The sequence below is a fragment of the Ceratosolen solmsi genome, unplaced genomic scaffold, assembly GCF_000503995.2.
Source record: "Ceratosolen solmsi marchali unplaced genomic scaffold, CerSol_1.0 scaffold41, whole genome shotgun sequence".
Lineage (NCBI taxonomy): Eukaryota > Metazoa > Arthropoda > Insecta > Hymenoptera > Agaonidae > Ceratosolen > Ceratosolen solmsi.
Window position 1 is genome coordinate 500,327 of NW_011948424.1, and position 13,290 is coordinate 513,616.

A 13,290-nucleotide genomic window follows, 5' to 3' on the forward strand; every position below is an offset into this window, starting at 1 on the left:
GCTTGACCAAGGAACAACCCCTCAGCACGCTGAGGCCCGGAGAGGAGCAATTTTCCATATTATGCGTTTCCGCCAGAGATACTTCTTCAATATTCTCATTGTCTAAGCCTAATCTTCTTCTGTAGTGAAGAAAGGGCGTGATAATGCACATTGATAATGCCGCCGAAAAGCGTCGCGCCCTGATTGGAAAATTAAGACCAGAAGCTCCTTGAGTGGGGAGTCATGGCGAGAGGCCTCAAAAAAGGTAGGGACAATACAGCGAAAGGGGCTATCCAAGGGCTATCTCGAAGGAAAAGTCAATTAGAAAAGGGCTATCCGCGTTGAGAAGCCAAGTGTTCAGGGAACTTTACGCACCCGTACAAATTGGTTAACTACTGACAGCAAGTACTCGCGAGGATCCACTGACCAGAAGAAGATACATCAACCTTAGTATTGAATCACCGACGGGGGAAGGACGATCACGCACGTTAGTGTTTACCGCATGCTTTGTGGTAAATTACTCATCAAGCCAGGATCAGATCAAGGTACTGCATCACTGTAAGTACATTGTCCGCGCAACCTACTCGTTCTTGCTGGCCGATGGCACTGATCGGCACTACACCATAACTTAACGATCTCAAGAACATTTTGTGTAGTGAAGCATCCCAATCAAGAAACCATTCAAGAAATCGTATCTTCACACTAGACTCAAGAAGACTCCAAAACATCCATATGTAAATTGTGTAATTAATTTTATAATAAATGTATGTAGTAATCAACTCTCGCGACTCTTGTACAAGTCCCCTTCCACTTATCATCATCCCGGGCGTCTGCTAGGGCGGGCGGTAAACTAAGCTATTGAAGCATTGGCAGTTGGAGCCAAGAATTACATCACTATACTTCGAACAAATACCTTTTGCTTCAATTGAAAATAATGCATTTACTGGAATTAGATTGTAGGTAAATTAGTTTTATTATATTGTTTAATTGAAATGTAACGAGAGGTAAAAATTACAATTAAATTCTATTAAAAAAAAAATTAAATTGTGGTATATAGATAAAAACTCATAAATTTGAATTATTACTCATAATAATTTTATTGTCTAATTTATCTAATGTCATCTTAAAATTGTTTAAATATCGTTGTAATATAAATAGTTAAGGATATAAAAAAGGAAAATTTATTTAACATTTAAGTGGATCATTTATAAGATAATGGTATGTATGTATTTCATAAAAAGTGAAATTCATTAAAGACTTGCAACACATTTTATTATAATAAAACCCTCATTTATTTATTCACATTCTGTACAAATATATTTTACATAAATTCCATATAACTACTTCATAATCTCATGCATTCGTATCGAATAAATCTATTTATTGAGCGCGTGCTTTTTTTTTTTTTTTTTTTTTTTTTTTTTTTTTTTTTTTTTTTTTTTTTTTTTTTTTATTTTTTTTTTTTAAAGAATAATTACCATTCAATAACAAAACAATCGATAATAATAATACAATTGACATTATTGAAATTGACGACAAGATAATTTCCTCGAAAATGAATTTTCTTTAATTTTCGTATAACCAACACCGTACATCTTTTTTTGCTTTTCTTTTCTTTTCTTTTTTTTTTTTATTCTTTCTTCTTTTTGTCATAATACATTATTCTCCCAATCTCAATGAACATTAACTTATTAAAATAATTATGGGGGGGGAAAAAATAAATAATTTTGATTTTATCGGCCTTATATAGTTAACATCTTTATTATGGCGGATATTCAGCCTGCTAAGTTTTTATTATGTAATGAACTAATTGATTTAAAATTAAAAATAAGAAATTTCTTGATAACGTGGTACTTTTGAAAGTTTGAAAGTCCTGTTTATGTTAAGATAATAAATACTCTGGCCCGAACTCTCTTTAAGCCCGAAAATTTTTGACTCATAATAATAAAATAAATCATTCGACTTCTTATTGAAATTTGTAGTAATTTATGTTGCAAAAGCTTATATATTCATGCAGGCTGAAGGCTAAAAATAGTTTTAATTACTTCATTAAATCTACATAAATCGATGAAGATATTTCGAATTTAATTGAAACCGAAGTGCCAGTTTTAAAAATAAACATAGAATTTGTCGCTTCGTTTAAAATGAAATAATATGAAAATAATCATCATTAAAAAGCAGTTCAGTACTTAGTAACAATAAGACCTTTTATGTAATATTTTGACACATATACCGCAATGCATGTTAAAGAACATCTTTTTTATTAACTATAATAAGTATAGATGTATGTGGTATTTTCTGTGGTATGCTGCCCCAGCGCAAAGAACAGAATATAACGAGTCATATATTAGGAACGAGGAATACAAAATGTTTATTCATTTCAAGCGATATTCTAGTACTTTTCTTCGTTATTGTAAATGGCGTTCTTTTTTCTAAGCTTTCTAAGCTAAAGATTTCAAAGCGTGAACGAACGTATTGTACTTAAAACAAGCATTTTATATACATTAAATTTATGAAATCAGTTAACTTTTAGAATATTGCTTTTATCGAGCAATTTAGTCGAGCATTTTTAACAGTCACTGGAGTTTACACATTTTATTTTATTTCTCTTTCAAATAGAAACTTTCCTAAGTAATCTCATTAATTGCGATAATCCATGCATAAGACGTGAAAAATTTTTACACAAAGCTTCTTTCAATGTAAATATATAAAAGTAATAATAATTGATTATTTTAAGGTGCTATCAAAAAAAAAAAAAAAAAAAAAAAAAAAAAAAAAAAAAAAAAAAAAAAAAAAAGAGAGAGAGAGAAAAAGGGAGGGAGTGGGGGTTAGGATGGGGGAGGGGGGAGCGGACCTTATATACGCAAGAATTCTCTTTTCTTAACTATCGCAAGATTCAAGCTTGGATGATAATTTTTTCTGGTTTGTATATTTTTTTTCAGAGTCTAATTTTACTTTTGTTCCACACGATTATTAAACAACGACAATCATTACTCCAATCAAATATGATTATTAAAATTAACATGCGATTACAAATAATTGCGCATATCTAGTTTTTAATGCATTTCATTCGCGCTTAATGTGCACTATCGATTATTTTATAGATTACTGTTGTCGAAGCGTCGATCGTCGAGTCTTCTAGATTATTATTATACGGTTACAAATTACTTAGTCCATATGTATCTGGCCAATATTTAACTTCTATCGAGATTATTCGATTATACATGATATCCTATTTATAATATTATTTTAAAATTTTTTGCATTTTATTCCATTCGTTTACAATAATACGGCGATACATATTCATGAAAATTAAAACACTAATTCTCATTATAATAGTATGCAAGCAACTTTTTTAAAATTTTCATAATAATAACATTGATAGTTTCACTTCCATGCGTATAGTATAAACTATATTCAAGAATAGACAATGACAGAACAGATGATAAATGGCGATTCAACCCCATTTGGCAGCTATTGTGTAAAGTGACCTGAGAAGGTCGAGTGCTCTGTTATCGGAAGCAGTTTCCTCCTCGATTGCAAGAGCTCGTCTTGATTCCGACGTTGCTAACTTTTCAGATTTTTCCATTACGATATTATTCGTAAGCTTGCTGTAAGATTTGTCCGTCGTCGTCTTAAATTTGCGACCTGAGCGGCTTCTGAATGTCGTCACCGACGGTTCACTAAGCGATGGTATTATCGTCGTTGTAAATGTCGACGTTGTGGTTGGCTTGTTCAACTCGCCGTTCGATCTTCCAATTGGAAGTTGCAAATGGCTAATGCCACGAATGAGTTCGCGGGATTCCTCTTTCGTGAATTCATTTACAGGCATCTTCAGTAATGCATTTAACAGCTGTTCTTTCTCCTGCTCCATGGTCTTGTTCATGGGCCCGTTGCAGTGACTTATTAATAAAAGTACGAGTTGCCGTACGGTGGCATTATTATCAGCTTGTTTCATCACTTTCATCAGTGTGTTGGAGCTCGTTTCGTTTAAATTGCCAAACATCTGCTGGGCCTTTTCAATCTCGTTCTCCGTGACATTATAGACAGTGACTAAGGTCGGCAAATTATCATCGGTCGATGGTATGGCATTTACTAGGCTAGTCGATGATGTAATCGTTGTTACGCTCGATGGTTTCGTCGTAAAAGGTGACGTCGGAGTAGCTGTATTTTCCATATTCGAGTAGATGTTGGGTAGTAATGTAAAAGCTGTTGGTGAATCGTTACTATTCGACTCCCATTGCCATGGTGTTGAAGGCTCACTGGCAAAATGCTGTGGCGTCGCTGCATTACTATCGCCATTATTCTGCAAAACGTTTCTATCCGAAGGCGTAGTGACTCTATAATCGTCGAATGATTGTCGTATTTTTGAATCAACGTCCAATCCACGATTAATATGCTCTGGATCAATGAACACCGTAGTTTCCCATAATTGCGTGACCGTGGGCGAAGATGTCCAATGATGATTACTCGGTGAATTTGTATATCGATGATTAATTGCTACTTTCTCCGTTTTCGTAACTAAACTATCGTAATCCTTTTCGTAACTCGAATCGATACTATTCTCAGTCACAGTGGAATCGAAATGCTCTTTCGGCGTTGTATCGTAATATCGTATTCGGAACGGCTGTCTAGAAGTAGTAATAGTTTCTTCTAGGCTCTTATGATTTGGCGTAATATTACTATTAAGTGTCTCGCCATTAGCCTTAGTATTTGAAATTGAATTACCGGCTTTGACAGGTAATAATTTTTTATTTATAGGCGGTGTTAAATGATCGTACACTTTATCGTTTATATTACTACTTGGATTGCTCGAGGCAAAGGTTTGTGGGGCTAATAGTTCGAAAGTCGCTGGGGTCGATGATGCAACGTAATTATCACTAATGGGCGTCGCATTAGAAGGTTTGACATATTTGCCATAAGGAGAGTATGGTTTTTCAGAATAATTTTGAAAGTCGCTATGCTTATTTTGTTTAATCGGAAAGTAATTGTCATAATATTTTTGAGAATTGCTCGAACTACTCAAATCATTGCTACCAGATTTGTAACTATTCGCTTGGCTCAATTTTTTCGCATCAAAAATATTATTGACCTTATAAGCGATATTGTCATCCGAATTTGACGATTCTTGGTTATGGATATAACCACTTTGAGCTTCGTTCAACGATTCATCGGGATATGTCGTTGTTGTTGAGAAGTAATCAGCCGTATAATATGGCTGATAAGTCGTTTCTCTCAAAATGTCAAACGGTTCTTTAGTTGTTTCGGATGCGACAGTAGTAGTTGTCGGTCTTCTCTTTCGTATACCATTAATGTCATCCGAAAAATCCAAAACTTCATCTTTCTCCTTAGTTACAGATGGATAATCCTCCGTAGTTATTGCGGACGTGGTTGTTATTTCATTTTCAATGTTTTGCGAGGGTTCGGTTGGTCTTATTTCGGTTAAAACCTTCTTAAATGTGTCTGGATCTTGTAAATAAGCAGACAATGCTTGCGTAAAAACTTGTGCTAATTCTCGTAATTTAGTATTATTAGATTTCTTTACCCCACTCAATGGACCTTCGCTTTGTTGTATATCTAAATCACTTGTATCTTCATCCGTTGAATTTTCATCACTATTATCGTAAATTGCATCGTCCGTTATATTATTTTCAAGCGCATTATTTAAGTTGAAAAGCTCGGCGTATGAGCTTATGGTATGTTGAGTCAAAATATTCGATGGTAATTCAATTACCGATGTATTTTTCTTTTCAATCGGATTAATCGTTGTTTCGGCATATTTAACATTAATAACAGAATCTGTTGGTTTTTCAGAATTGTCGTCAGCATTAGCAAAATATAATGCCAGCGAGTGTAACGTAGATGGCCCGGAGGAACTTGGAATTTCTAATCCCGTTCTGTTGTTGTTGTTGTTGTTGTTGTTGTTGTTGTTGTTGTTGTTGTTATTATTATTATGGTTATTATTATTATTATGATTATTAATGTTCAAATTAGGAAGATTATCTTCGAGACCTTGGAGAGACTTTAGCATATTCAAGGCGTGTTCCCGTTCGTTTAGAGGTCTACTGTCAAGATTATTTTTTTCAACAATGTGCGTAGCTTCGGTGGTCTTTTCAGGCAAATAAGTTGCTCTGCTTCCTGACTTTCCGGGATTTGAAAAGTCAAAACTTTGCGAAGGTTTAGAGTTTGATGCAAGATTTTTCGAAATTTTATTATAATATGCGCTAGATGGTGATTGACTCGGTTTAATCGTTGTGCCACTTGTTGTAAATGCATAATTTTTTGTAAAAGGAATATATGGTCCGAGAGTTGATATTATTTTGCCGTGCTGATAGGTTACACTCGTATCGTAAGGACTCGGTGTCCTACGCGTAGCTGTAAAATCATGATTTCTATGATTCGACTTCTCGGTAGTCATACTAATCAGATTCTGAATATGAGTTTGCGATTGAGCTTTTGGGGTATTCTTTGTTGAATATTTTGAGGGCTCGAATCTTTCATTTTGTAGGTCAATCTTTTCAGAAACACTGGGAGCAACAGTTGTAGCGCTATTATCATCATCAACGATATTCGAAGCTATAGAATTCGGGCTATAATTATTTTTATAAATAATTGGTGTCAACGTAGTGGGCGAGCTTGCCTGATTCTCATTAAATCGTAAAACTGACTCGTCATTATCGTATTTTATCGTTGTAGTCAGAGCTGGAGTTGTTTCCTTATAAATGTCTCTAGTATAATAAGGATTTTGCGTAGTCGATATAACTGTATTAAAGCTGTCGCTTTTTAATGTTGTTGAGAATTCATGAAAATTTTTATTGCGATACGTATTTGGAGCGTTGGTAACTGGCGCCTCAGTAGTAGCGTACTCAGGATACGTGGTGGTTGTCTCATAATTTGCATAAGTCGTTGATTGATGCGCATGGCTATCCTTATTCGCGTACTCTTTTTTAATCGTAGTAGGTGCATCTATGGATGGCAAAGTTGTCGTTCGAGGTTTATAAATGGGTGCAAAAGTTGGTCCCGGATATACTGGAATTCCAACTTTGGAACGCGCAAGAGCCTGTGGACCATCTCGATCTTTTAAAGAATCCAGAGTTGTTGAAATCGTTGAATGCTGCTGAAGCATATCGACAGTTGAGGCCGAGGCTTTGTTACTCGAATATAAGCCATTGAATTGATTGGCCGTATGAGACTTATATCGATTGCCACGACTCGACGCGAACGCTGCACTCTCGGCTAAGTGTTGGAACTCACGAATCGGACTGACAGTGGACGTACGGAAGGTTGTTGTTTCCGTATAGGCTGGCGTTACCTTTTGAATTGGAAAATTAAAATTCGGTCGTGTAAAAGTACGCGGCTTTACCGATGACTTAATAATACTGTGCTTATCTTCGCGCTGGGTATTAACATTAGCTGCAGAGCCGTAATATTCGTCCTCTTGGCTCGATTTTAATTGATTATTGTAATACTTGCTCGAGTCCTTGTGATCATAACTATTCGCTTGATTATCTTTTGCATCATTAAAGAGTAACTGATTTTGTTGCCTATCATTTTGAGGCTTACTATATTCGTCTTTTGCCCTTATTGTATCCTGGATATGCTGCGTGCCAGAAACTGTCCCTCGACTACTAAATTTAGCGCTCTGTTTTTCGTAAATTTGATTTGCATCGACAGATTGAATAGATTTTGTATTTTGACTGTTTTGCAATTGATTTTGTACTGCTGATTTACCATAAGGATTCATTCGTCCATTCTGACGTCCATCATAATTAGTACTCTGATAAAATTGTCGGTTATTATTGTTATTATTATTATTGTTGTTGTTGTTGTTGTTGTTGTTGTTCGATCTATGAAACTCCGAGTTCATTTTCTTGTTTTCAATTCGTTTTCGTTCTTCCTCGGCGAGATATTCAGCGCTTTGTTCGTACAGATCAACGGATTTGCTGCAATCGACTTTAAACCACCAGTCGCAAATCAACTGCGATTGTTGGAAAATAGTACCGTTTGGACACAGGAACGAGATCTTCCGCCCATTGTCACATATGTGAAATACCTAAAAATAAATATATTATATAATATTATATAATTTAAAGAATTACAGTATAATAAGATTATTTATGAAAGCCAGTGTTGATTATAGTAAAATTCATGGCTTAATGATAATGATATTAAACTAACTAAAACTCGTTTCTCTTTAAAAATAATCTATTGATTTACAATACTGCCATATGAACAATAATATAACGTTTATAAATAATACGAAATTTTTTTTTTTTTTTTTTTTTTGAAAATATCAAAGAAATGATTTATTTTATTATTTGTAAGTATGAATTAACAATGTATTTATTCATACAAATTTATGAATACCATAAATACCATAAACTGATTCGGATAAATAATTCAGAATTTTTAAGTATATTACTTGACAGTTGGTTTCCAAATCTGCATAGTAGCCACCTTTTTGACCTCGACAACTAAACGAAGTAACAGGAATCGTAGTAAGTACAGGATAATCAACACCTGGTTGTCCTGTTATTTCTGAAATCAATAACAAAAATTATCAAAAATCCTTAAGAAATGTAAATTATTATGAATTCATTGATAAGAAGGTTTTGGTTTAATATTATTATTATCGCTATCTTATCATAAATTACCGTGCATAGTTTATTCGTAGGAATTCATTAATTAATTATGAGATTTGAAGTGTTTGAAGCTTTAAGAAGTATATGAATTTTTTATTAATTATGAATTCAAAATTAACAATTAATTTATAAAAATTTAATTGATAATTTACAATATTATAATTCTTTGATTAATGAAAATTTTTATTTCAATTTCAATTATTGATCTGCTTTATTTATAAGATAGTTTATTATAACGAATTGAAAGAGTATAACGAATGCATTTTTTTAAAATATGTTTAAGATCTTATTGAAATCAGCAGTAAATTATAAAAGTCTTATATGGGTCTATGAACAAATATAGTTTAAATGATGTTAAGTAAATAAGAATTCTTTGAGAAAATAAATTAACCGAATAAAAAATTTTATTTCATAAGCTGTGTCAATAAAACCGCATAAATAATATTAAATTAATTATCAACCCATTATAATATTAATTGTTATTATTTATTTTTTATTTTTTGAATCAATCATATTGTCATGTTACTTTAAATACGTCATATAACAAATGAAGAATATAATCTTTGAAACTTTTATTATTAAGACAATAAAATACTCTATACATTTATAAAAACGATTGATCCATTAGACTCGTTTTTTTAAGCCATTATGTAAAATCGGCTTCGATTCCAAAATCTATTACGACAAAAAGCAAATGTTGTGATTAAACATCTATAAAAATGATTAAACATTAGTATAATAATAGATGTAAAGGCAATAGAAGCTCTCATCACTGAGTACTCGCCATTTTTTGACGGTGCAAGTCTTTTCACAATTTTCCTTAGAGCTGCGACATCCTCGACCGATGCCTCAGCACTCGCCACATCCAATTCAGAAAGGAATTCTGGCAATCTCGATCTTTCCTCATCGTTTGACTTCTAGAATCAACAATATATACATTGTAATCATAATTTGCGCAAGCGCATTCAATATGAAATTTATCCATCCAAGAAAGTATTGAGTAAGAATAATAGAAATTATAGATTGTTATAAATACACACCTTAATCGAATAAAAATACTAAATTTCTTATTTAGAATAAATATTATCGAAACCTTTAACACGTTATTCTATGAATAGTACAAACATATCATATATATATATATATATATATATATATATTATCGTTAATTATTTTCGAACATCATACAAAATTCAAGGCTGTGAATACTTTTGAAATTCTAGAAATAATCGGTACAACAATCTAAGCCCTAATTTTCTAATATTTATCTTCGACATTTATCTTTTTTATATATAAATTTTTACAAACAGAATTCGGAAGTGAATTTTATATAATAAATGAGCAAAAAATAGGTCTTAAAAGTTATACAACTTTTGCAAATACAAATATTTCGTTCTCGTTTCAATAACGATTCGTATGCATATTGACGAAAATATATTTTTAGAAGACTTCCTTTCCAATCTCAATAGGTGTTGTAACTTTTTTTTTAAACACACATTGTTAGAAAAGAGACATAATAATCCTTCTCTCATCTAAGTCTCTCTCTCTCTCTCTCTCTCTCTCTGTCTCATGCGTACGTTAGCTATCTCATTGTTATCACAGAATTGTTATCTCCTAACTCTAAAACTAGTAGTAATTCTACTGTTTTAATGGAATCACGCAGCCCAATGTGAGAATATACTCGGTTTTTAAAATGAAGTGTGAATCATTGCACTCTTATGATCATAATACGTTGTTTGAATGAAAGTAATGCGAAAGTGTGAGCTGCCTATTCATTAAGCGAGCGCTACTGTACTATGCATTGGTCCTTGTTTATGAAAAAAAGGAAATACATTCTTTTTATATTACTTCATTCGGAACTTATTACGAATGGAGTTGAGAACATATATTACGTATAAGTTTCAATTCACATGTATATGGTTATACACATACACATATATATGTATACAGATTTTATGATAACGATAAGCAATATAAGCAGTCATTATGCCCCTGGTGAATGACAACTTTCAAACACAACGGTAGCTCATACTGCATAATCGTAGGCTACAGATAGTATATTCATCATTAAAATCATTTAACCATTTTCATTGTGTATTAAAGTTTTTAAATATCTATATTCAAATGGTATTTTAATTAATTATTAGAATTAATTATCTGTGGAATATCTAAATCTATTAAAATTTAATTTGATGCGATTTTTTAAAAAATTGGAAATAGATTTTTTATTGAGATATATTAATCAATATAATTATAATTATATTTAAATAGCCTTACTTACTAAGAATAAGTAAGAGGATCTAAATAAAAAATGTATTACTTTTAAAGTGATCATTTCAATATACAATAAATACTTAATGAAAATGATTTACCTGCACATTTAATAAGTATATTATTCAGATAATGTTCATTTAATAATTAATACTATATAATTTTTAATGAATCGTCATTTTTAAGCCTAATAATGAGAAATTTAATTCTAATAATAATAATCATCAAAGATAGAATATTCTTAAAGTAGTGAATATAACTTAAATGAATATAATTAAAAAATATGTTTCTATTTATTATTTAAAAAGTTTGAAGCGAAGGCACAAATACATTATTTTCCAAAGATTCACAAAATTTACTATTGACATACACAATACTTATTGTAAACTACTCATATTTTTAAGAATTTTTTATGCATTTTTTGGTTAATGCCAACATTATGTTAAACTTATAGTTTTTTTTTTTTTTTTTTTCAAAATTACATCAAAATAATTCTCCATTTTTTTCGCAATTATGAATTATATAATACAAACATTTTCATGTTCTGTTTTCAAGAGAAAAGAATCGATACAAATACGCATGTTTCATTAATTTTTTAATTTATATATAGAGAAAAGGCTGATATAAGGAAAAAAAGGAAAAGGAATAAAAAACGATGAATTAATTTTGAAAATTAAGCAACAAAGAAAATTGTGAATTTAAAAGTATTTTAATATAAATAAATCATTCAAAATGGAAATTATTCTAAGTAGTATCCGCAACTAATGTATATTATTAAACAAATGAATGAAAATTTTTCTCATAAAAATTTGTTTTATACACAAATGACTACACATTAGTGTAATATTATTAAAAAATATTAGATATAAGATTAAAAGTTAAAAAGTGAAACTTATTTAAAAATTTAAGGATCTCGCCATAAACCATAAAATTCTTCCATATTTCATGCTTTCATATTCTGTCACTCGATTTCATATTTTGTATCCGTACAAGTTAAAATGAAAATAAAAATGAAACATTAACTTAGTTATGTTTATATTATATAACGAATAAGTCATAAGCTTTTAATAGCTATTTTATTTACAAAGCAATTGAATATAAATTAAGACTATTTTATTTTTGCAAGATATTTTTATTTCAACGCTTTTTCATCTAAAATCGAAAAAAGGCGTATAAATTTTTAATTTTTCGTTTGATTTTGAGGAAATATAAGTCTTACGGCAAAAATCCTTAAATAAAATTACAACAATAACTTATATAAAGTTGATATATTGATGAGCAATTGATAATAAACTATACGTCACTTAAATTATATATATATATATTGATAAATCTCAAAATGTATGAAAGATTGAATTAAAAAAAAAAAAAAAAAAAAAAAAAAAAAATTAATTGAAAGGTATTTAAAATAAAATATGTAGTAGTAATTAATTCTTTTGAAATGTAATATTCATCCTTATACAATAATAGCACTTTCTTAGCATAATAAATGTCTTAATCGAAGACTTCTTATCTTTAATAAGCATTTGATTTTACTGAAATTAGGAAACTGATTATTTAATGCTATCTAATCTTGCAGACACGTCCGCTGTTCAACTCAAATAGAAAACAAATTGTCGTTTCAACCGATTTGCTTTCATAATTTTTCTTTCTCTCGTATTCGACCTCATGAGTAATGCAAAGAAGACTCTGGAGAGTCTCATAGTAGTCACAGAATTGGCAATGAGGGCAAAAAGAGGAAATTGTGAATGGTAATAGCGCAGTGCAACGAATGCAGGTCACCGAATACAACCATCATGGTTCGTCGTCGTGCGGCTCTCTGCTCCAATTTCTAGGTGCTGCATCACTATGGGATGAGTCGAAGGTCTCGGAGGGAAAGGCCCATTTTGTATAATAACATGGTAGATGCTATGCGGGACATTCCTAGGTATTCCGTGTATGGAGCGAGTGAAAATAGCGAGGTATAGCCATCTATTGGCTAATATTTCTCCATCTCAATCATTATTCAAGCCTTAAAGGACGGATAAAAGAGTGGAAAACTTATATGGTTATTGTACGGGGGTAGTTAATTTTCATTACATGTAGTATTATTATACATTTTAGACGTTTAAGATGAAAAGTATTTATAAAATTTATAGGATGTAAGCTAAGATTAATGAATTATCGCTTTTCATTTATAAAATAATACGTTAGAAAGCAATAGTATTGCTTGTAAATTATATATCTAAAATAAATAAATAAATAAATAAATAAAGGTAAGCGAAGATCTTGTCAGTAATTAGAGTTTAAATTTAAATTTTAAGAAACAGAATACATCCAAATAATTACGATTGACGCTCTACTAATTAAGTTTATAGTACATTATATCGACTATTAGAATGAAACTTATTTTTAGAAA

General features: G+C 31.0%; 1 protein-coding gene across 1 annotated transcript in view; it reads right to left on the reverse strand.

Moving 5' to 3' along the window:
- Positions 1–2,920: 2,920 nt before the first annotated feature.
- Positions 2,921–13,290, reverse strand: part of thw (chitin-binding domain protein thawb) — a 114,095-nt gene continuing 103,725 nt past the window's right edge. The window contains exons 4-7 of the mRNA XM_011499896.1: positions 9,406–9,538; positions 8,402–8,517; positions 5,963–8,032; positions 2,921–5,899 (exon numbers count right to left, since the gene is read on the reverse strand). Of these exons, the coding sequence (XP_011498198.1) occupies positions 3,437–5,899; positions 5,963–8,032; positions 8,402–8,517; positions 9,406–9,538 (4,782 nt within the window). The 3' untranslated portion in view covers positions 2,921–3,436. The remainder of the gene's footprint in view (positions 5,900–5,962; positions 8,033–8,401; positions 8,518–9,405; positions 9,539–13,290) is intronic.